The sequence below is a fragment of the Anastrepha obliqua genome, chromosome 6 (assembly GCF_027943255.1).
Source record: "Anastrepha obliqua isolate idAnaObli1 chromosome 6, idAnaObli1_1.0, whole genome shotgun sequence".
Lineage (NCBI taxonomy): Eukaryota > Metazoa > Arthropoda > Insecta > Diptera > Tephritidae > Anastrepha > Anastrepha obliqua.
The window spans coordinates 54,862,777-54,889,518 of record NC_072897.1 but is presented as its reverse complement, the minus strand read 5'-3'; the positions used below and the strand labels follow the sequence as shown (position 1 = coordinate 54,889,518).

Genomic DNA, 26,742 nt, shown 5'->3' with positions numbered 1-26,742 from the left:
TCTAGTTTCTTAATGGAAGTTTTCTTATCAAGGGATGGCCACCAGACCAGGACTCCGTAGGTCATAATTGGTCTGACAATGGCCGTATATAGCCAGTGAACTATTTTGGGGGCTAATCCCCATTTTAAGCCTACAGTTCTCTTACAGGAATAAAGCGCCGTAGCAGCCTTCTTTATTCTTTCCTGAACATTCAGCTTCCATGAAAGTTTCCTGTCAAGGGTTAAACCTAAGTACCTGGCCTTTTCACCGACCAGCAAAAGAGTTCCGTTGAATGTCAGAGGCCGACAGTCGGGAATTTTATATTTCCTTGTAAACAACACTAGTTCCGTTTTGGCCGCATTCAGGCTCAAACCACATGTTTTGGCCCAAGTATCCACATATTTTAAGGTTCTATGCATTAGGCTGCAGAGGGTGTCTGGAAGCTTCCCCCTTATTAATATAGCTACATCGTCCGCGTAGGCCACAACCTTAATTCTCCTCTCCTCCAGATCCAACAACAACTTGTTCATTGCTAGATTCCACAGAAGAGGAGAAAGTACCCCGCCTTGAGGAGTACCTCTACAGACAGATCTGCGCATCACCGAAGAGCCCAACGTCGAATTCACGAACCTCCTCGTAAGCAACTGCTCAATGAAATTCACAAAGGTTCCGGAAATGCGCAGGTCTGACAGCGTGTTCGTTATGACCTTAGGCAGGATATTGTTAAAAGCTCCTTCGATATCTAAAAAGGCTGCCAGTGTATAATCTTTAACTTCAAATGAGCTTTCAATTGATGTGACCAGTAAGTTTAGGGCCGTCTCTGTAGATTTTCCTTTACAGTAGGCATGTTGCGCTTTGGACAGACGTGAGTGGGGTATGCTGTTCCTGATAACCGAGTCAATCAGCTTTTCTAATGTTTTCAGTAGAAAAGATGATAGACTAATCGGTCTGAAGTCCTTAGGTTTGGTATGCGAGCTTCTACCTGCCTTCGGGATAAAAATGACCTTAACCTCCCTCCATGCTGAGGGAATGTGATTTAACTGAAGAGTACTTTTGAAAATGGTTACTAACCACCTTGTGATATGAGCCAGAGGCTGCTGAAGTTGTGCCGGTATTATCCCATCAGGGCCTGGCGATTTATACGGCTTAAAATTTCCTATAGCCCAAGTAATATTAGTTCCATTGATTATGTCTGAGATATCTGAGCTAATCTCAAATTCTGATACTCTGGGGTTGCAAGTTCGGGTAGGACCCGAGTTATAGACTTCAGAGCTCCCCGGAAAGTGGGTATCTAATAGTAAACTTAGCGACTCCTTGGTAGAAGTCGTCCAGCCGTTGTCTGGCTTCTGTAAAAAGCCAATAGATGTCGTTGATCTAGCCAAGACCTTTCTTAAGCGAGAAGCTTCCGCTGTAGTTTCGATATCCTCACAGAACGACCTCCATGAAGATCTTTTTGCTTTCCTCAACTCTTTTTTATAGACTTTGAGTTGCTCATAATAGAAGTCCCAATCGTCTTCCAAATTAGAGTATTTCGCCTTATTAAATAGTGTTCTACATACAATCTTTTGAAGGCTAAGTTCTGAGGACCACCATGGGGGTTTTGTCTTCCCCTTGTGCCTGACAAGAGGGCAAGACTTATTTAGCGCTTTACAACATGTTCCGGTAAACAAATTGACTAGCTTTTCTAATTCTTCCTCGTTTTCTGGATAATAAGGGGGAATTTCGGGAAGATTTCTCTCGAACTCGTAATTATACACCTGCCAGTTGGTCCTCCTGTAATTCCTAAAACTAGTTGGATGAGGGATTTCTTCTTCTAATATTAATTCAATATAGCGATGGTCTGAGAAGGAGTGCTTCTCTAATACTCTCCACTGAACCACCTTATCTATTAAACAATCTGAGACTAGGGTAATCTCAAGAACTTCCTGACGATTCCTGATTATAAAAGTAGGATCGTTCCCACGATTACATAACAGCAATTTAGTACATAAAATGTAATTGAAAAGTAACTCACCACGTTCGTTGATATCCGAACTTCCCCATACAGAGTGGTGTGCATTCACGTCACCACCCAGTATTAATCTGCATTTGGAGGTTTCGCTGTCCGATATTAAATCCACCAACAGTTGTGGAGGTACGGGTTCTTCGTGGGCCAAGTACATCGATGCCATACGAAATTCGATGTCAACTGCTTCCCAGCTTACCGTCGTGAAGTCTTCATTGCTATATTTTGGGATTAAGAAAACGTTAAGTTTAGATTTAGCTAATACGCATGTCCTACTTTTACCTGCACAGCTGGCAGCGTAAAGCTTATAGTGCGGAGCCCTCAATCCGCATATGCGCCCTCGTCTCACCCATGGCTCCTGAATGAGGACAATATCAGGATTTTCTGCCGCCATTAGTTCAACAAGGGCTGCTGTAGCTGCTTTACTGTGGTGCAGATTTATTTGAAGGAGCCTCATTGGTTACATCTGCGTCTACCTCACACAGGAGCTCTTTCTCCGACAGTAGGTTGGCAAAGTCTTCTGTCAAATCCGCCCCAGAAGAAGCTTGTCCAATACTGCCGACATCGCCTATAGACTCTTTCTCGTGCACGTCCATCTCGCTAGACAAATCTTCATCATCAGCAAGCTGGCCTAACGTGTCGCTTCTGTATGTCCTGATTTTAATCTTACAGAAGCCATAATTGACTTCGCCATCGCTCTTCGCCAATGGCTCTAGTGAGTCCTCAGTCAGCAGTAACATGACTTGCATAGTGGCTCTTTTCGACTCCACCTCGGTGGTTGACTTCTCCTCAAAAGACTTGACAAATTTCCATTTGTCAGCTGGAAGATTAGGATTGCATGCTCTTAACAGCTGCATGATATCCTCAGGCTCTGATGGAGTAGTTGGTAACCAAACTCTTGCTCTTGGACGAGACGGAATTTCCTTCTTCTCGACCACCGCCAGCTTGGCACCGGGATATACTTCGCCAACTTTAGAGATGGCAATCTTGTAAAGCTGCACCGACCCATGAGTAACTTTAACCAACATAACGGCCTCCAATGCCTCCATCGAATCTGGTTTAACCACAAAACATTTAGAATTTCTCGCACTCGAAGTATAACCAATTAAAGAGGTCATACATTTAGTTTGGAAAAATTCGTTTATTCAATTCAAAGTAAAAAATGTGTAAAAATAATACAAAATTAATAATCAATTTACTTTTGTTCGATATGACCACCTTTTTCCTTGACTATGGCCTTGAGACGGTCCAGAAACGAATCGCAAGCTGTCCGAATGTGACTTGCAGGTGACGTCCATGGTCTGCCACCGAAATGTTTGTCTGCTCACGGCTTCAAAGCAACCTCCAGAATACTTTCCCGATAATATTTCGCATTTACCTTGACGCTAGGCTCGATGAAAACGATTGGTTCGACAATCGATGACTAAAATTCTCGTATGAACGGTCGGTCAAATAAACCCTATCGTTTTGGGAGTTTACGAATTGTTCAATTTGAAAAATTTTCTCATCAGAAAACACAATGCTCAGAAATTGACCGCTTTCGGGCAAGTGACTCACTCTTTCGAGTCTGACTTGCCGCTGCTTTGGTGTGAGATCATGCGCCTTTTGGATCTTGTAAGGATTAACTTTGTGATAATTTTTCAGTATGCGGCCAGTTCTTTTGCCATTTGATTGGCACTTCGTCGGGGATTTTACTCCAATCGTTTCTTCGCTTTTCGAACCATTTCACGTGATGTTGCAGTCTTTTGTTGACTACTTCCATGACGTTTCGTGATGCTACCAGTATCATTGTAACGAGTAATGGGGCAATAAACAAAAACTGTATTTACTTTAAGGTGATCGAGCTTACAAACAACCGCTGGTTGCGATTTTCCAGGCAAATATAATGCAATCATATTACGGGAGAAATCTATTACTGATTTGGTTTTTTCGCGTTTACTCTAGGCAAAATGCTTCCTCGCGCTCGTAAACAATACTCTGGACTGTCATTTAGTCAACTAACAGACAGCCGATGTCCGTGCATCAGCTGCACGAGCGGTCTGAAGTTGGTTACACTTCGAGTGCCGGACTCTGTACAGAGTGCGCCATCGTTTATGTCGGTATGAAAACATTAAATAACTTTGAAAAACCAAAACAACTCATTTTTTTATATTTCGATTTGTTGTGGTTATTTACAGTTTAATAAAACAATTTTTGGAATACAATGTCAATCAAGTGGCAACCTTTATTAGCAATAACAAACTGTGATCTGTTTTCTGCGTTTTTCATCAACTTGTCAAGCATTTCGGGTTTTATAGCGTCGATTACGGCATGAATGTCTGCGGCTTGTTGGCGTAAACCTTACTTTTTCAAATAACCCCACAAAAAGAAGTCCGGGGGGCCAGGTGATCTGGGGGGCCAGAAGATGTCACCTCCTTGGGACACTAGACGTCCCGGGAATTTTCGTTGCAGAAATTCAATTGCTGCAATCGCAGTGTGGCATGGCGCAACGTCTTGTTGAAACTAGTAACCGTCTAAACCTTTCTCACGCATTTGCGAGCAGACATAATGATCCAACATCCATCGATATCGGTTTCCATCGACCGTTTCGATTTCTCGGTAAAAATATGGCCCAATGATGGTTTTGGCACAAATGCCGGCCCAAACAGGTACTTCTCGGTCATGCAATGGAGTTTCATGGATCTCGTGCGGATTGTCAGTTCCCCAAATGCGGCAATTTTATTTTTATTCACACTGCCAGAGAGGTTAAAATGTGCCTCGTCAGTCATTAAAATTTGCTTCCAAAGATTGAGTTCAGTGTTAACCATTCGAGCGACTGTTTTGCTGTATTCCAAGCGACGAGAATGGTCTGTCGACAATACTCTTTATGTCAATTGCACTTTATACGGGAACAAATTTAAATCATCCTTTAAAATGCGCCGCGTTGTGGTTTCACTGACGCCAAAATGCTGAGCGCGACGACGATACACCACTGTTGGGTCCTAGGCAACGCCTCCCTCACTGCTTTAACAAGTTCATTGGAATGTCTTGGTCGTTGAAGAACGGCATGTTGACGATCTCCTACTGTCCCGTGCTCAAAAAAATTAGTATTGTTAGATATGCGATATGCGCGTTGAGTTAGAACAATAGAACGACTATTTTCGATATATAGCGTCAGTATTTCAGCGCGTTGTTTCGGTGTAAAGCGATCCATGGTTGAAATTGTACTGAACTGATGTATCGAACACATGTATGTTGAAGTCGATAGGTTGGTAAATAATAAAGCTATTCAGTGTTTATCTACCGACATAAAAGATGGCGCACCCTGTATATACCACCACAAATAAAAGTTCGAATCGATCCTACGATCTTTGTGGCAAAACCACTGGACGAGAGATAAATTGCTGAATGAAACGGCGACGCAGTAAATCCATTGTTTCACAGGCTGTATGGGAAGTGGCGCCATCTTGTTGGAAATGTTGTAGAGATCTCGGTCTTCAATTTCTGGCATCAAAAAGTCGTTTATAATGGCGCGATAGCGTTCACCTTTCACTGTTACATTAGTGCCAGCCTCTTCTTTGAAGAAATATGGGCTGATAATTCCTCCAGCCCATAGGCCGGACCATACAGTAGGCCGGACAGTTTTCAACGGATATAATGGTTATTCTTCAATAGTTTCGGGTTTCTCTTCAGCCCAATTAAGGCAATATCGCTTATTGACATAGCCTTAAGTCAAAAATGGGTCTCAGCGGTAGAATGGTTATGTACGGCATAAGTTGGTCAGAGCGCGCGATGAACACTTTTCACAGAGCGTTGATTGTTGAGCCGTAAGTCTTTGCATGATGAAATGTCAATGAATACTGAAAACAAATATGTATTTGGACATGTGATATGTCATTTTGTCATCTGTATTGGAAAAAGGGTGATAAGGTAGCCTTTATAAAGAAGCTCAAAACTTGTATATCAAAACAATCAAAATTTTTTTAATCGGTGCTGGGCGTGATACGCATCTCAATTTTACTGAAACAAATAAATGAAGAATTTTTAAAGTTATGTCAATTAATTTAGTTAAGAATTTTTCGTTGTTACATTTCCATGTTTATAATACATATTCGTATTGAAACAAAAACATCCAAAGCACTGACAGCTTTCTGGCAGTGCAAAGGTGTCTTTGGGAAAGCGTGGGGTCTTTCTCCTAGCAAGGTCCTATGGATCTACACGGCTATGATAAGACCTATTATCACCTATGCATCAGTGGTCTGGATGAGTAGACTCTCTCTAGTGGGAGTCAGAAGTGCGACTACTTTTGGCCCTCAAACTCAGAAAATGAGCCCGGCAAACACTGTTTTCGCATTTTTACAGATGGCTCCAGGACCGAGCATGGCTCCGGCTCTGGGGTCTACGTGGAATCCAGCGGGACAAAACTGCACTTTGCTCTTGGAATGCATTCATCTGTGTTTCAAGCGGAGGTGTATGCAGTTCAAGAAGCGATGAACTTTGTTGTGGGAAAACGATGGAGAGGCAGAGCTATATGTGTCTGCAGCGACAGCCAAGCTGCGCTTATGGCCTGAGACAGCCCTCCCACCACGTCAGGGGTAGTGAAGTCCTGTAAATCCGGGCTGAACTATGTCGGTAGACATAATAGCCTGATGCTAACATGGGTCCCGGGACACGTGGGTATCGCGGGTAACGAGACCTCTGACTCCTTAGCTAAGATGGGCTCTGAGGCCAACTTCTTTGGCCCCCTCTGCGGCCATCACAGCCACGGTTAGAAAATGGGTAACTACCACCCACAAGCGAGCTTGGCAGGCTGAGAGAGGCTGAGGTGGACTAAACTGATGTTACCTGTCATGTCCGATCGACTGTCGCAGAAGGGTTTGTAGGGTCATTAAGCAGAGGGGAGTGCAAACGGCTGGTTGGACTGATGACGGGCCACTTTGTGTGGGCGAGGCACATGGAAAGGTTGGGCATCTCAGACGGTGTACTCTGCCCAGCTTGTGAAGAGGAGGATGAGACGGCGGACCACTTCCTGTGTGTCTGCCCCGCCTTCGCTCGAATCAGGTTTGAGGTCTTTGGCACTGATGTGTTAAGAAGCGACCATCTTGGCTCCTTGGCACCACAAGATCTACTCAGATTTCTTCGGAGATCAGGTAGATTTAAATAAAATTAAAAGGGAATCCAAGTGTAGTACAATGGACTTAATTAATGTCTGAGTGCTGCACATGCTAGTTGTCCCGACAAAAAAAAAAAAAAAAACAAAAAAAAAAAAATACATACCCGTATATGAGTACATTCACATGAAAAAGTTTTACGTTTAATGGTTTCGTAAAAAGGAAAAATATTTTTAACCGTTTTAGTTTCCTTGCTCTTTCATTACACATTTTTCTACTCCTCTTCCCAACTTTTTATTTATTTGTTTTAAGAGTTTATGCCTGTGAACAGCCATTTTTCTTATTTTCTTTGGATCCGCCCTTTTTTGGAATATCCCTTACTTCCACGTATTTGTCTGTTATTTTCAGAGTTGTACCCATTACCTCCCTTAAAAAGTATTGAACCAATAAATACAATATTTTGATATATGCAAAATATAAAGGGTTTAATATGTATTGTAATAACTGTTGCTAACTGAAAATTTGGCCAGAACCACTCTTTGTATGAGATGTACTATATACGCTCAATACTTTAAAATTTTTAGACTCGAGAAATCAATATTTGAAATTTACGATATACTTGAAAAAATTATTGTCAAATGAAGCTAATTTTAATATTGTGAACTAAATTGAATCTAAAATTTTTTTAACAAAGCAAAAAATTTCAAATTCAATTCATATGTGGTAAATATTTGCAGGGAAAATGTATAAACAGCACCGACTTGTAGAGTTCTCAGCACAGACAAATGGTGTGCCTAATCCAAAGTTGTTCATTAGAAAAGCTGAAATCCATATTCGTATTGACAAAGCAACAATTAGAGGGACCGAAAACAAGAAAAGAAAGAATTTTGGATGTGGTGGAAAGAAAACAAAACTGAAGCTCTGGATATTTCAAATTATGGAAAATAATACCACAAAGGAGGTAATGTTAAACGACAAGCATATATACTTATATGTAAGGTACATACCGAATGATTTCACAATTTTACGTTCGTGAATAAGAGCAACTTTGAAATTTTTGGATAGCACGATCGTAAATTGTTCATTAACTTAGTACCTTTAATTGATATTTAGATGTTTATATTGATTTCGATAACGGATGATTTTTTAGCTATTATCTTTTGAATCAGTTAGTTTAAACAGCTGACGCACGTTTCGTTTCACTGTCAAACATCTTCAGTTTGGTCTATAATTTAACCATGAATCGTCTTAGAAACGAACAACGCTTGCAAATCATTGAATTTTATTATAAAAATGCGTGTTCTGTTAAGAAAGATTATCGCGCGCTTCTTCCATTTTATGGCCAGTCGATTACTCACTGAAGCGGCTATCCGAGCTATTGTGACTAAATTTAGAACCAAATTTACATTATTGGACATCAAACCACCAACACGCTTACCTAGAGTGCGAACTGATGAAAATATCGCAGCTGTATCGGCCACTGTTAATGATGACCATCAATTATCGATTCGTCGCCATTCGCAGCAATTGGGCCTCTGTTACTGAACAACGTGGAAAATTTTGCGAAAGGATTTAGGTGTGAAGCCTTTCAAAATACAGCTGGTGCAAGAATTGAAGCCGAACGACCTACCGCAATGCAGAATTTTTGGTGAATGGGCTCTTGGAAAGTTGGCCGATGATCCACTTTTTTTATCGAAAAATTGTGTTTAGCGACGAAGCTCATTTTTGGATCAATGGGTACGTAAATAAGCAGAATTGTCGATTTTGGAGTGAAGATCAGCCAGAAGAATTGCATGAGCTACCAATGTATCCAGAAAAGGTTACAGTTTGGTGCGGTGTAAGGGCTGGAGGTATCTTTGGACCGTACTTCTTCAAAGATGCTGCGAATCGTAACGTAACTGTGAATGGTGAGCGCTACAGTGAAATGATATCCAACTTTTTTTTGCCCAAAATGCAAGGGCTTGACTTGCATGACATGTGGTTTCAGCAAGACGGTGCCACATGCCACACATCACGCGTAACAATGGACTTGTTGAGAGGCGAGTTCGGTGAACATTTTATTTCACGTTCGGGACCTGTCAATTGGCCACCCAGATCGCGCGATATAACGCCTTTAGATTATTTTTTGTGGGCTATGTTAAAGCTCATGTCTATTCAGAAAAGCCTGCTTCAATTAACGCATTGGATGACAACATTAAAGCATTTATATGTGAGATATCGGCCGAAACATTGGAAAGAGTATGCCAAAATTGGACTTGCGGATGAACTATTTGAAGCGCAGTCGCGGTCAACATTTGCATGAAATAATCTTTAAACATTAAATTATATGGACTGTACTATCGATTTAAATAAACATTTCAAGCATTTTTCTGAATTTTACGTGTGTGTTTTTGAAAAACTTTCCTATAGCTCTTAAAAAATCACCCTTCAGGGTTAGGTCACTTCAGAAATTAGAAATATGTATGTACAGTAATTAAAAAGCTTCTTGAATATATAATTTGCATGTACCTCGTAATATCATGAAGTTTATATATCAGATTTTTATTAACTTAGTATATAAAATATTAAATATTATTATTTTTTATATTTTTATATTACTTCAAAGTACTCACCCATTTTATCCATAGGGCTGCGATCAATCACCTCAACTTTGTGCTACTTTTAACGTGGATACAATAAACTTAGGATGGCAAAAATTCGATATAACGTCAACTATCCGGGACTGGTATGAGCGGTTGCCGATGAAAAAACTACGCCTACTTATAGACTGCACTGGTTGTGGCAAGCAGTATGTTTTGAATTTGTTTGACCAGCCACTTGAAGTATCGAGACGAAAACAGTCTTATACACACCGAGACCAAGACTTGCATTCTGTAAATCAAAATGATCTGGTAGTTCAATGGGCACGACGGCGCAGGGCTTTAAAAAACAACAATATCATAGAAAAAGAGAGTGATGTAAATCAAGGAGTATTACCAGGACATCAGGTTACCAAACATGTATCAATGGCTTGCAACTCTATTTTAGGTTGCAACGTGCAGAAAAATTCGACGTCTGTTGTCGAAAATTATAAGTTGAAAAAGATTCAAATGCAATTATTTCAACAGTATAAATTGGAGCGAAATAGCCAGCAACAGCAACTAAAAAACGCAAAACACCGCAGACCAAATCGTTCAAAACATCCAGATGCACAATATTTGCATCGACAAAGAGATATGCATTTACTAAGCCCAAAATCATCACTGCTAAATCCGAATCGACCATTTCTGGTCCTACACACAGAAACAAGACGTCTGAGACGAGTTCGCCGTCGTGCTATTGATTGCGTTGGCGCTATCCACGGTCAATGTTGCAAGGAATCGTTTTATGTATCATTTAAAGCATTAGGATGGGACGACTGGATCATTGCTCCACGTGGATATTTCGCTAATTACTGTCGTGGTGACTGTACGGGTCCCTTTCGCACACCTGATACATTTCAAACTTTTCACGCACATTTTATAGAAGAGTACAGGAAGATTGGTCTTTTGAATGGTATGCAACCTTGCTGTGCACCAGTAAAGTTTTCGAGCATGTCTTTAATATATTATGGCGATGATGGAATAATTAAAAGAGATCTTCCAAAGATGGTAGTAGATGAATGTGGGTGTCCATGATAATATAAGTATATGCTATGACTGTTTGCTCAGACCAAAATGCCCATACAAATGTACATATATATACACTCAGAACTTTAAACCTTACCCACATACCTACAAATATCCGTACATCCATATTACTTCACGTACGTACCACATTGGCTGAAAAGTCCCGGCCTTACAAAGAAACCCGTTTTTTTGTTCAAAATTAGCTTTATTCATCAACGTAATTTCCACCAAGAGGAACGCAGTCATTTCAGTGCCGCTCTAACATTTAAATACCACTTTCGTAGAACGATTTACCTTTTGCCTTAAAAAAGGGCTCAGTTTCAGCGATAACCTCTTCATTCGAGCGAATTTCCTTATCGGCGAGCATTTTCTTTAGGTCTGCGAACAGCCAGTTATCGCTCGGATGAGGGAGCAATTCGAAGTTCAATTCAAGTAGTTTTGCCATTGTTTTGATTGACTTGTGGCACGGTGCGCTGTCTTCTTTTTGGTCAGCAGTGGGCAAACGCGGCACCCACTTTGAACAGAGCTTCTTCATAGTCAAATGATCATGCAATACCATATACTCAGCACGTTCTTTTGATATCTTTACTATGTAAGCTAACTCCCGCAACTTCACTTTTCGATCACTCGAAACGATTTTGGGTTTTTTATGTTTTTGATGTTTTCTGGTGTTACCGCCTCATTTAAACGTCTACTGCGTTGTGCATCATCGGTGTCTCTACGACCTCGTTTGAAGTCAGCAAACCATCGTTTTATTGTTGTTTCTGATCGAGCGGAGTCTTCATAACACTTTTCAAGCCATTTTTTTGCTGGAACGGTATTTTTCCGCATCAAGAAGCAGTGTAAAATTGAAACACGAAACACGCTCTTAGCACAATAACTCACAAACTAATGAACAGAATATCATGAAATTTTAACAGCCGTCTTTTTAATAACTTTTAACTGAAAAAGAGCTGAATGCGATAAAAATGGAGCCATCAACGAGTTAGGACCGGGACTTTTCAGCACTTGTGTTATGTCTATATGCGCATACAAACATGTTATGTTTATATTATATATAGTTTGCATTAGTTCATAATTACTTTAAAGGGACTTACTTTGAAAGTAATTTACGCTTCTTCATAGAAAGTGAATTATATAAAACTCACAAAATTGCAGCTTTTTAGAGACATTAAATTTTTCTGCAAAATGCATGCAATGTGTAATATCTTATTTTTGGAAAACATGTGTGCACTATGTAGCGGAACTTAAAGTTATATGCCTGGTTCTACTAGTTTACATGCATAGCTTACTAATTTAAAAATCACTTTGATATGGGCATGCTTTTTTCAATATGTTATAAAAAATTTCGTATTATTCAGTATTCGAGAAATTAAGACGGTGCCTTAGAGTTTTGCGAAAGTTTTCGTAAATAATACTTTTTGGAATATTTATGTGTGATCGAATGTAAATGAAGAAATATTTAGATATAAAAAGATTATTGCACAGGTACATAAACAATTACTAATATTAAGAACAGCAAAAGAAAATTAAAGCTTAATCGAAAACAATTACATTACGTGTTTCACATAACAAATGTTGACATAAGTAAGTCTGTCTAATTGTATAATTACAATCAATTGCAGTAATTCTAACGTTACATATAACTTCAAGTAGCGGGATAATAATTTTTTTCGCAAATTGTCTGCCTCAACTTTACACAATTTGTATGAATTAAATTTGTTATATTTGGAAATGGAATGGGCAGTTGAGCTCATAGGCCATGTGTTATGACCACATGTGTGCTTATGTATATATATTACACACATTTATTAGTTTTTGTTCTTATTTTACTTTTCAGTTGTTTCATATATCAAAATTTATTGTGAAACATTTGAAGGTAGCGTATTGATTACTGGAGCGTTAATGAAATAGCCAAGTAAGCAATTTAAAATATAAATATGTAGCCTAACTTAACTCCATTGTACAAGGTGGTGCATAATTTTACCTTGTATGTACATTTTTTTAAGTAGCATAGAGATGAATGAAAATGCATAATGTCTAGTAAATTCCTTAAATTTTCATTTTTCACAATTCGAAAGTGGATCTTGCTCGTGCATACCATACAAATTTAAGGTGCTCTCAGTAGGATTTGGAATCACTCACTCGCATTCGTACGCTAATCTACGCTTACTTTCGTGAGTGCACTTATTCTGAACTTTTTTTTTTTAATTAATATTTATGTGATGAAATTCCCACGTCAAAAATACCATGGAATACAGTTCGTATGTGATAGCTCATCGCAAATGCAGATGTGGGGCGACATACGCAAAAGCGAACGGAGTGTGTAGTACCATGTTGAGAAGACCAAGATAGGTTGTATGCAATGCTAGTTTGCACTAACACGTTCAAAATTAAATTACTTGTTTTCATATCTCGGAGCAGTTTGAGAAATTGTAATTTAATACCCGTATTTGTTGCCTACGAGCTATCTTTTACTGATAAAACTATCCAATAAACAAATCAGTTGTTCATTATTCAACCGTTTGTCACATAACAAGTTTAATCAGAATTAAATGCGCCGGTAATACCGGTCAACGCCGCCGTCTGTCTAGGGTATAAGGTGATTTTAGAAACTTAACCTAATTTTTTCGTTAGGTCCATTCCAGTTATGTATTAGCTATTTAAAATTATAATACGATGAAACGTTGTTTATTCGAGTTTTAAAAGTCAAATCAGCTGTACGATTCGATACGAATAAAGTTGGTCTTGAACAAATTTTAACATCGTACTCGAGAAGAGCACAAATTTTTAAAATTATAATATAACTAGGATGCATATAAAATAATAAAGTAATATATTAACTTATATGTAGTTATATGTATATAATTAGCGAGTGTATCTCTTGTTGGTTCTTTGGCCGAGCTTCTACTCGCATTTGTTGTATGAACCTTGATATTCTTCCACAAATGTAAGGATCTAATGTTTTATGCCGCCTCCGAAGGCACCTGGTCTTTCATAAAAAAATCATGGCAGAAATACGCACAGAGATTTGCCACTGTCTACCGAGGGACGACCCCTGTTAGAAAAAAACTTGTTTTTTGGTATTAAGATCACGATGAATTTGTGCATTTGTGATACAACAGGGGTGTTTGAGATCACTCTGAAACTTTTCGACTGGAATCTTTGAAGTATTTCGTTGTTGGAGTTAGCTGCAGTGCTCCAAAGTTGAATGCCATATGTCCATATCGGTTTCCATATAGCTGAGTAAAATGAAAGCTTACTTTCGATGAAAACATAAGAAGTAGTAGTCAATATATATATATAAAATTAGCGCGTACACCCTTTTTGGGTGTTTGGCCGAGCTCCTCCTCCTATTTGTGGCGTGCGTCTTGATGTGGTTCCACAAATGGAGGGACCTACAGTTTCAAGCCGACTCCGAAAGGCAGATATTTTTTATAAGGAGTTTTACATGGCAGAAAAACACTCGGAGGTTTGTCATTGCCTGCCGAGGGGCGACCGCTCATTAATTTGGTCTTTCGAGACTCGAACCTACATTCTCTCTGAATTCCTAATGGTAGTCACGCACCGACTCATATAGGCCTTTAAGTTTTATGGTGGAAATATTGTTTTTTCATGTAAGATTGCTATATGCATGCACTTTCTATTTTCTGACCTTAGTTTGGGGGATGATTATGTTATTAAGCTTAACGGATGGGCACGTTTTTCAATTTAACGCAAAAGTGACTTGGGAAGAAATTGTGTTGTTTGGCTTAATGCGTCACTCTTTCAATCAATGCGTTGTTTTATCAAGTCCTTTGTGGAGGTTTTGGGGGTGGGAGTCTATTGTGAGTACGACAGTATCATCCGCGAACGTTCCTTCGAATTGTTTCTTCAGAATCTGATAGATCGTATGTGTATACAAAGTTTAGGATGGTGTCCATAATACTGCCTTGGGTACCTGCAGAACTTTATAACAGTTTAGATTGTTCCTCGCTTTGCTTGACAAAGAAATATCGATTTGCGAGGTAGGACTTAATAAATATATAATAGTGTATGGTAGAGTATAATATAACATTGGTATATCACAATAGACTGATGGGCAAATATGATTCAACTTGTTCGACGCTTTTTCCTGGTTTGAGGACAATTTTTACTTGAGCTACTTCCCATTGAGGAGGAACAAAGGCAGATAATGTAATAGCATTATAATTACGTAGCATTTTATATGTACGTACAGAAAGTGAATCCTTCTTCTGGGAGTTGCTTCAAGACTTCTCTTGCAATGATGTTATATCCAGGTATCTTCTTGTTTTAAGTTTCTTTATCACTTCTTTAAATTCTTTTTTCGAGAATTTTTTTATGAGTGGATCCTTCTGATGTGGGTGTCTTTTACTTTTAAAGCAGTGCATGAAGAGGGCTTGATTTCGTGGAGGCAGAATAATCGGCCTTCTCAAGATCTATTTTAGCCCATTTTTTGAAATTGAAATTTGAAAAGGTCCAGCCAAGGAGCACCAGGAAATTTGGTGACTCCTAAAACACTCAGGTTGAAAAGCCCATTTTATTTAAAGCTCTGGAAAGAGGGTAGATAGTCAAGGAGGGAAGGAGAAAAGTATCAGAGATAGAGATAGGAAAGAATAGAGACAGGGATAGAGATAGTTCGTCTTGTGAGAATTTTCCAGATTCTTTGGCAAATCTGTAAATATCCTCCGATTTTAGAGAATGAATATTACTCATTCTCACGACATCGGCACCCAAAACTCGTAGCCGTGCTCTAGCAAAGGCAGGACACTCACAGAGAAAGTGTTCAGAGCCATCCGCCTTCTCCAAGCACGTCAGGTACATTGGTTCCTCAATAATTCCAACGGTGGTCATATGCTGACCCCATGGGTTGTGTCTTGTAATGATACCGACCATCAACCGAACGTCTTTCCTTCCAAGTTTAGTAGAAAGTTTGACAGTTTTCTGTTAGGACTTGTCACAAAACAGTTTGCAGTTCTGCAGTCTAGACCGGACCATCGCTCTTTGTGTAAATTGCCCACATAACCGCTGATCCAATTCATGATTCCTGTGGAACTGATTCCTATTATTGACTCTGGCTCTTATGGGGGAATCGCTGATCCACGGTTGGCCAATTCATCGGCAATTTCATTCCTTTGAACACCGGAGTGTCCCGGAACCCATATAAGTACAAGCCTGTATTGTCTTGCGACAGAATTAAGCTTCTTCTTACATTCTTGAATAATCTTTGAGGTTTACTTCGCGTTCTCCAGGGCATTCAGTGCAGCCTGGCTGTCACTGAAAACTCCAATCTGTTTCCCGCTCCATCTCCTCTCCATTATCCATTCGGCTGCTTTCAGCATGGGAAAAACTTCCGGAAAACAGTTGCCGTTTCCCCCATAGCATAGTGATACTTATTACTTTCGTTTAAGTACCATCCGGCTGTAGACCTTATTTCATTCTTGGACCCATCGGCAAAGAAAATATCCGTCAAACCTTCCTGCATGCATTCTGGATTACCCCATTGTTCACGGAATGGAAATCTGACATCAAATTTCCTTCCAAACGAAACTGTGGGTATCAGATCGTCTTTAGGTGCCAAAAACAGTGGATACCATCAGATGGCAACTTAAAGATTTCTCTGTGTCCCGAAGTTCCGTCTTCGTGCCAGAAACCATATTTATGGAGTCTACACATTGCTTTTATTCCTTCTTGTTGTATCTTAAGATCCAGGGGGAGCAAATCGAGCGTAGCATTTAGAGCATCACCAGAGATTGTACTCATGTCACCCGTGATTCATAAACATACACTTCTTTGTAGCCTGTATAGTTCCCGGATTGTGGACTTAACCACGATCCGTCGCCGCCAGACCACAGAAGCGTAAGTGATGATTGGTGTGTGTATATCCATAGGACCACAGCAGGTTTCAGACCCCAGGTTTTGCCAAAGGCTCTACGGCATTGCTGAAAAATCCTCAATGCGCGATTCACCTTCAGTGAAACGTGTATCTCCCAAGTAAGCTTCTTATCCAAGATTACTCCTAGGTATTTAACTTCATCGGAAAGACCAAGTGTCAGACCTTTCAGAGTTGGAAGACTGAGTCAATCCAATTTCCGTTTTCTCGTAAGCAAGACTGTGGTTGTTTTGTTCGGGTTAACGAAAAGGCCTTGTCTCATGCACCAGTCATCGATTTTGTCAAGAATCCTCTGCACTTCCGTGCAAAGCCTCCTTATGGATTTATCCGATGTTAGCGCACAGACATCGTCCGCATATGCTTGGACATGACAACCGAGTTCCTGCATCTCCGCTAGTAGAGAGTCTACGACCAAGCACCACAGCAGCGGAGAAAGAACACCCTCTTGGGGACATCCTTGCTTGGCTCTGATGGGGTTTAGTTCGTCACTGTTCTTACCAGCGGTTAACAGGCTTTCAGAGAGCATGGAATGTATCCATTTTACAATTGTTTGACTAGCTCCATGTCATTCGGCAGAAGAACATATTGAGCCGAAATTGGCCTTATCAAAAGCCCCCTAAATGTCCACGAACACGCCCATTGTGTATTCGTCAGCTTCCAGCCCGGCTTCAATCTTGCTAACAAGATCGTGTAAGGCTGATTCACATTATTTTCCTCTCTTGTAAGCGTGTTGATTTCTACTAAGTGGACTTCTCGGCAATACCCCACTCGAATATGTTTCTCCACCACTCGTTCTAGACTTTTCAATACGAACGATGTCAAACTGATTCGTCTAAAACTGGCTGTAAAGAGTCGTTGGGTAGGTAGGCCGAAACTATGATAGCTGCAAGACTGTTCCCACTCTTCCAGTACTTTATTTTTGCAACAACGATGTCTCCGGAGCATAGCTCTTTTAACATCGTGTGTTCGATCAACCTCGGCATGATAATACATGCTCGCGGTCTCACATTCCCTTTACAATTAAGTATTTGTCCCTACGACATAGCACCTAGACCACAGATACGCTTGTGACATACCCATGGTTCTTGTATTAGTATTATGTGTGGCTTTGCTTGCAATTTTGCATGCCGACGGCACATGAGAGCCGTAGACGCTTTGCTATGCTGCAGGTTTATCTGTGTAAATATTACTTCAGTCATGATTCTGAGTATATCTACGCTTTGTCCTCCACCTCATCCTGGACACGGAAATGGATTCGCCACAGACGTAGGTGAGGATGGCACCCGTACTTCGACTTCAGCACCTTGAGAGACCCAAGATCGATATCCAGTACCAGGTGGGAACCCACCTCGGAAGTGGTAGCGGATTTCTGCCTGGTGCACTAGTATACTCTCTACACGGATGCGTGTGAGATGTTTTGCTGAACTACAGGAAGGACCCGGAATCCAGACACTTCGACATTTGAGGTCCCTTAGCAGTTGACTTATCAGGTAAAGGTTTGTCTGCCTTGGATTGGGTCGGGGATGCAGACATTTCCGACTTCCGTCTTTCGACTTTCCTCTTCTTTGCCTTTCTTCGTTCATTCGTTGGCACAGACCCCGTTTCGTTTCCGGAAGAGTGCAATTGTTCTGCCACGCCTTCCCGTTTCCATTACAGTTGTCGAAGTTGGCGGAGCTTGAGTACTTACCTTAGCTAATGCTTCGGCTTTCTTCGCCTTCTGTCTTCTTCGTTTGATCTGCCTTGCGGATAGACCAGCACCTGCGTCGATTGCTCGACGGGAGGATTTCCCGAAAATGGGTTACCTCGTGCAGAAAAGGAGATAGCATGGTTAACCTCCACATTGTAGGAAATGCATTTTATACCTCCTGCCAGGTTGTCGGTACGGTACTCTCCACATAGTACTTGGGTGGCTACCAATTCCGCCGCTCTGCGGATGGATATTCAATTCCTATATGGAGCTGCCCTCTTAGTTCGTGGTAAGCTAATCTCTAAAACATGGGGTTAAATCGTCATTTAAGCCTAATCCCCGCGGCAAGGAGACCGACAGGATAAGGTGCCCATTTGTTAGTTTCTATTTTAATGATAGTTGTGGTTGGTCTTTTTAAATTTTTTGTTGCTTTCCGTAGAGATAAAGAAGTTTAATGATTCAACACTGATGCCAGCTACGCTGACAAATCAGAGGTTTGATTAGGTAAAATGGAGTTAGAAACAAATAAAGCAGCTCAAAATTGAAACATTCCTAAATAACTAAGCGACTTGGTCAAAATTAAGCTCTACTGGCATTATCTTATCTTGTTACACAATATCCACGTGACACCAACGTGATAGGATGTTAACAAAATTCGCTTAGCAAATATTCATACATATTCCTCTTTTACACTTTAACGAGCGCTGCATATTCTGGTGAAATTGCCACATATGTATATATGTAGATATATTTCGTTCCGATGAAACTCTGCATGGATAAAAAACAGATTAAACAACTCTATACGTTATAAATACAGTAGGTTCTGTTTTTATGCGGCTTTTTTTTATGCGGTTTTGAAATAGTGCGGTTTTTTTTTAAATTACAAAATGCATGTCGACCTATCGGGAATTGTACATATAAACAAGATTCTAAACCAGCTAAGCAAAAACTCATCACAGATTACATCAGAAATGCTAACCCTACAAGTATGGAAGATATATAAAGATATAATTTTCAAAGATACAATATTTTGTTTATGCGATTTTATTTAATTATTTCAGACTCATGCGGTCTATGGAACGTATCTATAGTAATAATATGGGACTAGTGCCCTTTTTTATGCGATTTTATTACATTATTTCAGATTTATGCGGTTTTAGCATTTGAAACGTATCTATAGTTTTACTATAGAACTAGTAGCTTTTTTTATGCTTTTTTTTTTTATGCTGTTTCTTGCGGAACGTATCTACCGCATAAAAACAGAACCTACTGTATATCATATGAGCAATAAAAAAAATCTCCAATATGTTCAAAGCTATCAATGTAAGTTCTTACGAACTTATTACTGAACACTTTTTTTTACCTACCTTATTCCATTATAATTGCATTTATTCAACAGTGTCCTCTTAAATCGTATTTAATATGATAGTATAGGTTGGATTACTAGAAGTTGTATACCAGAATACATGTTTATTAAAACTAGCAGACAGATTTGTGAGAAATTTCAGCTTTTTGTAAAAATCGAGCATTAGTTAAATACAGTATTTTCGATTAAGTTTAAAGAAATTTTCTTTTAATAAATTATATTTTATGGTCCCAAAAATATGTTGCCGCTCTATTAATTAAAATTAACAATAGTAATTTATATACTATAGTGAATTGCTATACATTATTATATTTAAGTCATTATATGCATATATTTTATATATCTGCATAATTTGAAATAAGTCGATTTATTCAAAAGTCCTATTTTTGTTTAAAATATCTTTAATTTAATTTAATAAGTTTTGCTCTCCATTTATAGTACCATAGGTATAGTGGTTCAAATTAATTATAGATAAGCGACAAATCGACGGAATATAAATGTATACATATGTATATATGGAAAAATGCATACATATGCACATACCAGAAATTAAAAACATTTGCGAAAAAAACGCATATATGTGCCATAAAAATACTATAATATTATTTATCTAATATTTAAAATACACTTCTCACAAACATTAAGGGAACAGTAAAATTTCCTAAATTTTTTAGTCTTTTTGAAAAGTTGTATCTCGGTGAAAAATGGGCGCACGGAGTTCCGACAAAAATCATTTAGAAGTTTTAAACCTCTAGTTTTAAGATCTTTAAGCAACATTTTTTTCTATGTAACGCTTATTTTGTAATCGTCAGTTAAAAGGCAACACAAAAATTTTCGAAATTTTTTGTTTTGTTTTTTGATTGCACGGGCTTGGAAAAATTTGTCCGACTAAAAGTCAACTAGCTTGATTATATAGCTTCAATTTGCTTTTTTTGAATTTTCGCTACGATCATTTCTCTCTGAGATATCCGCATTTTACGAAAAAAGACCATTTTATCTTTGATCATTGATATCTCAACAACTAATAACCCCACAATAAATCAAACAATGGTTTTGGAAAGTGGAATAAATTTTCTATAAGATCCTAATTTAATTTTTTGAGACAAAATTTTTGTGTTACCCTTAACGTTGGTTTGAAGTGAACACAAAAAAACGCCTTTTTACGGTTTTTCAGAAAATCTATCGCTCACTTACAAATATTAATGCGAGAACTCATGTTTTCGGGGATTTGTGCAGTTTAATATTCCACAAATAACTCAGTACACAATATTCCACTAATAACCCAGTATAGGAACAAGTGCATTGTTTTTAAACATTGGCTAAACATTATTACATAAAATTGAAAAAACATTTTTTTTTTCAATTTTTTTCGCATTTTTGCATTAAAATTTTATTAAATAAAAAGAAAGAAAAAATTTCAAATTTTTTTGAATAATTTTATCTTGATAAAAGATTAGTTTTGAAAAAAAACTGTTGCTTGGACGTATATTTAGTCAGTAGAAAATTTAATATGTAAATTTATTGCACGAATTCCGTAGATCGAGTACTGAATAAGGTCTTGGGGGTATCAATAAAATAAACATTAGTAAAATTAAGGTACGCAGCGGTTAAATAGTCTCAATAAGTGAAATTTTTGAAGAAACATTTGAAAATTTTTGAAAAAAAATTCGAAAAGTTTTGAAATTTTTTTTTTTAATTTAATAAGATACTAATGCAAAACTGCGAAAAAGGTTGAAAAAAAAATGTTTTTTCAATTTTATGTAATCATGTTTAGCCAATGTTTAAAAATAATGCCCTTGTTTAATTGGGAGAAGTGTACTATAAAGAAAATTGAAGATATTGAGAGTTTAAAGGTCATACCGAACAATATAAGATATATTTAAATACAATAAAAAACTTTGTTTTTTGATATCTACAATTTTTTTATTGATTTAATTTTTGGAAGTCGACACTAGGAATGCATCGGAAGTATCGAAATTGGCTATTCGATATTGGTAGATTGTAGACCGTTTCCAAATTATGCTATAGTCTCTAACACAATACATTCGCAAAGATTTTTCCGGAAGCCTCAAAAATTTAAGAGACATCTTATTTTTGCTCACATTAGAGGGATGGAATAAGAATTTCAAATTTAAAAATTTTACATAAAAACAATTAATCTAGGATTATAATAAAAAACATTCATTTTTTATTCTATGCATGCATGTAAATGTTCGATGTGTATGCCTAGCCGTCACCAAAAATGCTTAGTTTTTGGATTTTTTTCAAAATTTCTCAACCGAAAAGTACTAGAGTTCTTATAACTTAAAAGAACGCTAAGAACACAGTTTAAAATTTTCTAAGTATTTATTTACAAGCAATGATAACAATCAGACATGACTTACAAAATATTCACCTAGGGCGAAAAGAGCAGAAAATCAATTTAACACAAAATTGTGTCCTTTGACCATTAGAACATACATATGTGTCATATTCATGACTTTATGATCTCCGCTAAATATGGCCACCTCACTAATGAAGTGTTCCTGACGTAAATGATATTAGTGCTGGTAGGTTTTTTGGTTGCTCGTATTGAAGAAGTTGATTGCTCCAAAATCAAAATGATTCAGTAAACCATTCATCAAATCTTTCTTGAAACGATTTCAACTCACATTTAGCTCCCATAGTTAACGTTGCTGACCAGGCTGCTGTGTTCTCAGAAAGTATTTAAGTGGTCATCGGTCTTGAGAAGAATTTATTTTTTATGCCAGCCTCTATGTAAACAATAGGTGGTCTTGTTACCATCCAAAATGCAACTCGTTTCTTTTTTACTGGGAACATGATTTATAAAGAAAAGAGAAAATAATAGATATCTTGATAGTCCCGATTATAGTTCCGCTGCTATTGCTAATCATACGACTGCACCGTTGCGAGCCTTCCGACTGGAAAAAAAAGAGACGTCTCACTAACTGTTGCTGTTATGTTCGACTACATGGGCATATCAATTGCATTATCAAGTGGAGTACTTAGAGGCTGGTTATAACAGTACATTGAATTTGGAGTTTATGTGGATTTAAAAAGATAAGCCCAATAAGTTTTGTACTTGAGAACTTCTAAACTAGAGTAATTGTTGTAGTTGAAAAAATATGACTATATACTTGTACAGGTATTATAAAAAGAACACAAACAATGTAATACCTAGTTAAAAGAAATATTTTTGAAATTGCGTCATGGCATTAGGAAGTGAGATATTAATTCTTTAATATTCATAGCTGTTTACTATCATTAAAAGTATTCTTATTTGAGTATCATAAAATATTAATATTTGATTTGGTTTAATTTTCGGCCTTCAATTATTGGCATCGATCTTTTCAGATATAGTGACTCCAAAAATTTTGAAGTAATAGGCAACAAGCTGATAAGATTCCACTTTTTAAGCTCTTTTTCCGGGTTTCAGGATCATTTTTATTTGTGCGACTTTCCATTGGAAAGGAACAAAACCAGTTAATATTGAGGCATTATATACATATATGCAAGATGAAAGATACTCCTTCTGGTAAGAGTTACTTGAGTACTTCTCCAGTGATGAGATCAAATCCAGGAGCTCTTCGCTCCAAGATTTTTATCTCTTCTTTCACTTCGTTTTTTGAAAATGTTTCTATGGGTGTGTCCATCTGGTGGATGAGCTCCAGGGTGTCATTAACTCTTTGCTTTCCAAAGAGAGTACTCTGAAACAGATGATGTATCAAGGTTACTGAGAATGTTTTGTAGTTGAGTGTTACGTTCGTTCCTTGAGTTCTTGTGTAAGCGAGTTCAGAGTTTTTTTTTGTCTCTGGGGTGTCTAGTTTGTTGCCAATGATTCCTCGCCTGGCGTTGTCGATTGGTTACGGGAGGTATAAATTTTCAAGCTGCTTGCTGGACATTGAAAACATTTTGCACTCGTCTGTGTTCATTTCGGTGCAAAGACCAGAGAACGCTTAAAAGAGAAACCCACGAACAGAATTCATGCCAAAAATCAATTTTTTATAATCACAGGTTTAAGAAAAACCACAGTTTATTTAAACATAGTCGAATTAGTAACTCGTTTTAGCTTAGAGCCGGGTTAATATTTAAGCCCACTACAAGTTGATAGTAAAGTTGGTTTTATTGAATCAATTGAAATCAAATGAAATTTTCGAATGACTGTGTATCGAATAAAAATGTTTAGTTAAATTGTTAACATACCCTTGTTCTTGTTGTAGTATGAGCCATATTTTATATGGCTAGTTCTTAATAAAACATAGTACATACTTAATTGACTATAACAATTTAACTAAGCCTGGACTTAACTCGGTACTATGGAGTCTAAAAAAATACTATAGCACTCTTTGTTTTTATGTATTCTCTTACAAAATCGAATAAATTTTGTATATCCAAAGTACGTCTAAAAAGCAATGCTAAAAAATTAGATCCCCATTTCAATAACTTTATTTTTTTCATTCATGAGTGTTAGTACAACAATTATCTGTTTTAATACTTCTGTGGTATATAGTTAAGTGTTGAATTGAAAGAAGTCCTCCTTCTTCGGTAGTTTTCTTCAACTGCATTTATTTTCGCTTCAAAACAATTTTCAAGCTAAACTAACATTAGAAAATATATAAAAATACAATATATGTTTTTTGTTGGCATTTCGTGAGAACGCTTTTTGTGATCCGTTCACATGCCGAATTTGAAGCTTTATAACATACACCTGCATTTTGTTTACGTTTATGTCACGTCTTTAGAACTCGCGGGTAAAGTGTCTTCATATGTATGCACGTATGTGTGTTTATTTGGATTTATGTATTTATATATTTATGTATGCAAGTATGTCTTTATGTTTATGTATTTAAGTATGTCTTTATGGAGGTGTCTCAAGTGGCCCATATATGACTCCACCACCCCTAGTTTCAACAGTCTCTGTTGAAGCAGGTTGTATGTTTAACTCTAGATTTACAATTTTATCATTTATTTTAGCTTTATTTCTTTTATAGATAATATAAATTACAATAATTCCTATCAAAATCACGATCAGTGCATTTATTGCGTAACTTGCATTTTTATGCATTTTCAGTTCGTCTCTTTTTGAAATATTATCTTCTTGGTTAATGAGGATATCTGAGAAAGTTATCTGATTTTCAAAGTACAATTCATTAGATGGTGTTTCTGGATAGAAGTAATTTTCGTTTACAATAGTTTTAGTGTTGTAGAATGTTTTATTACATATTTCAATTTTACAGTTATAAAAATTTATCAAAACATTTCCTTTTATTACGATGTTTCGGTTATCACAATTTTATTTTATTTTCATATCGAACGCATTTTTGATAATTAAGGTATCTTCTCCAATATTTTCTATAATTGTTTTATTATTATTTCTTAATTTACATGTGTTGAAGTTGCAAATGTTTGTTTTCTTCAGATTCTTAAAACTAACGCCTTCTTTATATTCGTACATTTTGTTATCTATGTATATTGACAACATATTTATTTTCTTCTGCTATTTCTAAAAAATGTTCGTTTGGTACTGGAGTTATTAATGTTAAATCTCCTTTAATGTATGAAGTGGGCAGCTTTATTGCTAATATTAAAGAGTAATCTTTGTATGTTAGAAGCCCCATTTCAACTAAGTTTAATTTATAAAAATCTATGTTAAATGTTTTAATTTCCTCCGCCGCTAAAATACTAGGGTGCAAAATATTATATTTCGCTATATTGTCTTGCAATTGTTCTATTTTATTTTCTAAATATTTAAGTTTGAGCATTAGGTCTGTAAATAACATTTGTTTGGCTATTCTGTTGTTTGTTAACCGTGATTCATTAAATGCATGTAATACTTTTGTTCTGCCATCTGCTTTTTTTTAATACATTAATAGTCTCATTGAAATTCTCATGAATATGGATGTTTGTTTACAGTTTTTATAATATTATGGTTATTTTTGTCTGTTATTTCTAAATGGTTTAATATTTGTTCTCTGTCGTCATCGTCCATAAGTACAAATAACCACTTGTAAGTTGTGCCTACAATATTAACTAAACCCCGTTTTTTCTTAGCGCTAGTTACTGGAATCAGAGTATTTATTTTGGCTCTAATTGTTTTTATTTCTCCATAAATTGGTCTAAGTTACTCTCTATATTATTTTCTATTTTATCGATTAGATATATTATTTCTTTAGAATGAATAATATGAAGAAGTGTTGCTGTTTTATTAACAATTTCTGTTTCCCTTATTTGTATTCTTGTGTATCCTGCTTCATTTTCTATCTGGTTTATTTGAAGTAATGCGTTGATGATTACCAGCGTCGTAATTAATGTCATAGCTTTAGTTAACATTTTCATGCTGAAATTTAAATTTTCGTTTTACTTGTGTTTTGTAACCTTTTTTGAAGTTATTATTTTTTGAAATTAAATGGTCCCCCTCTCTTTGAAAGTTGTTTATTTTTATATATTATATTTAGGCTGTGATTTACTAACTCTATAGTTTTTTATATAATTATTTTCGAAATTCTGGTCATTAGTTCTATTATTTTTATTGTTCAAGGCTTTTATTTTATCTTCCTTTTCTTTATGTAGTATTTCAGAAAACTTATTCAAGTCTTGCTCAGACAGCAAGTTATTTATAAAATCAATCGGTCTTAATCTTGTTGTCGAATGTATTGTGTTGTTATAAGAAATTACTGCTTTGAAGACCTTTCCTTTTAAATCATCAAAATTTTTCGCATCAGCGTTAAAAATTCTCACATGTTCATTTAGGATAGAGTGCTATCTTTCTACATCTGCGTTACCGGTTTTGTTATGTTAAATGTAGTTCAATTTTATTATCTTTCAAGAATTCTCTTATCGGCGTCGTATCTAGTTCATTACCTGTTACTAGAGTTTTTGGCTCACCTAAATATTGGATTCTTTGTTTGATTGCATCTAATATGGAAACCCATGTTCTGTCATTTAATAGGTGAGCTGTGGCATACTTTGTTAATTTATCGATACTTGTAAGGAACATTACGCCTCTTTGTGGATACCAAATATCAAAGTGAACTATATCATTAGCCTTTCCTGGAGTTTTTGTAACATTAAGATT

General features: G+C 37.1%; 1 protein-coding gene across 10 annotated transcripts in view; it reads left to right on the top strand.

Moving 5' to 3' along the window:
- Positions 1-12,274, top strand: part of LOC129249796 (inhibin beta chain) — a 94,869-nt gene extending 82,595 nt beyond the window's left edge. For all 10 annotated transcript variants that reach the window (XM_054889438.1, XM_054889437.1, XM_054889436.1 and 7 more), the window contains exons 4-5: positions 7,812-8,035; positions 9,702-12,274. In XM_054889438.1, coding sequence (XP_054745413.1) covers positions 7,812-8,035; positions 9,702-10,730 — 1,253 coding nt within the window. In that variant the 3' untranslated portion in view covers positions 10,731-12,274. The remainder of the gene's footprint in view (positions 1-7,811; positions 8,036-9,701) is intronic.
- Positions 12,275-26,742: the final 14,468 nt, after the last annotated feature.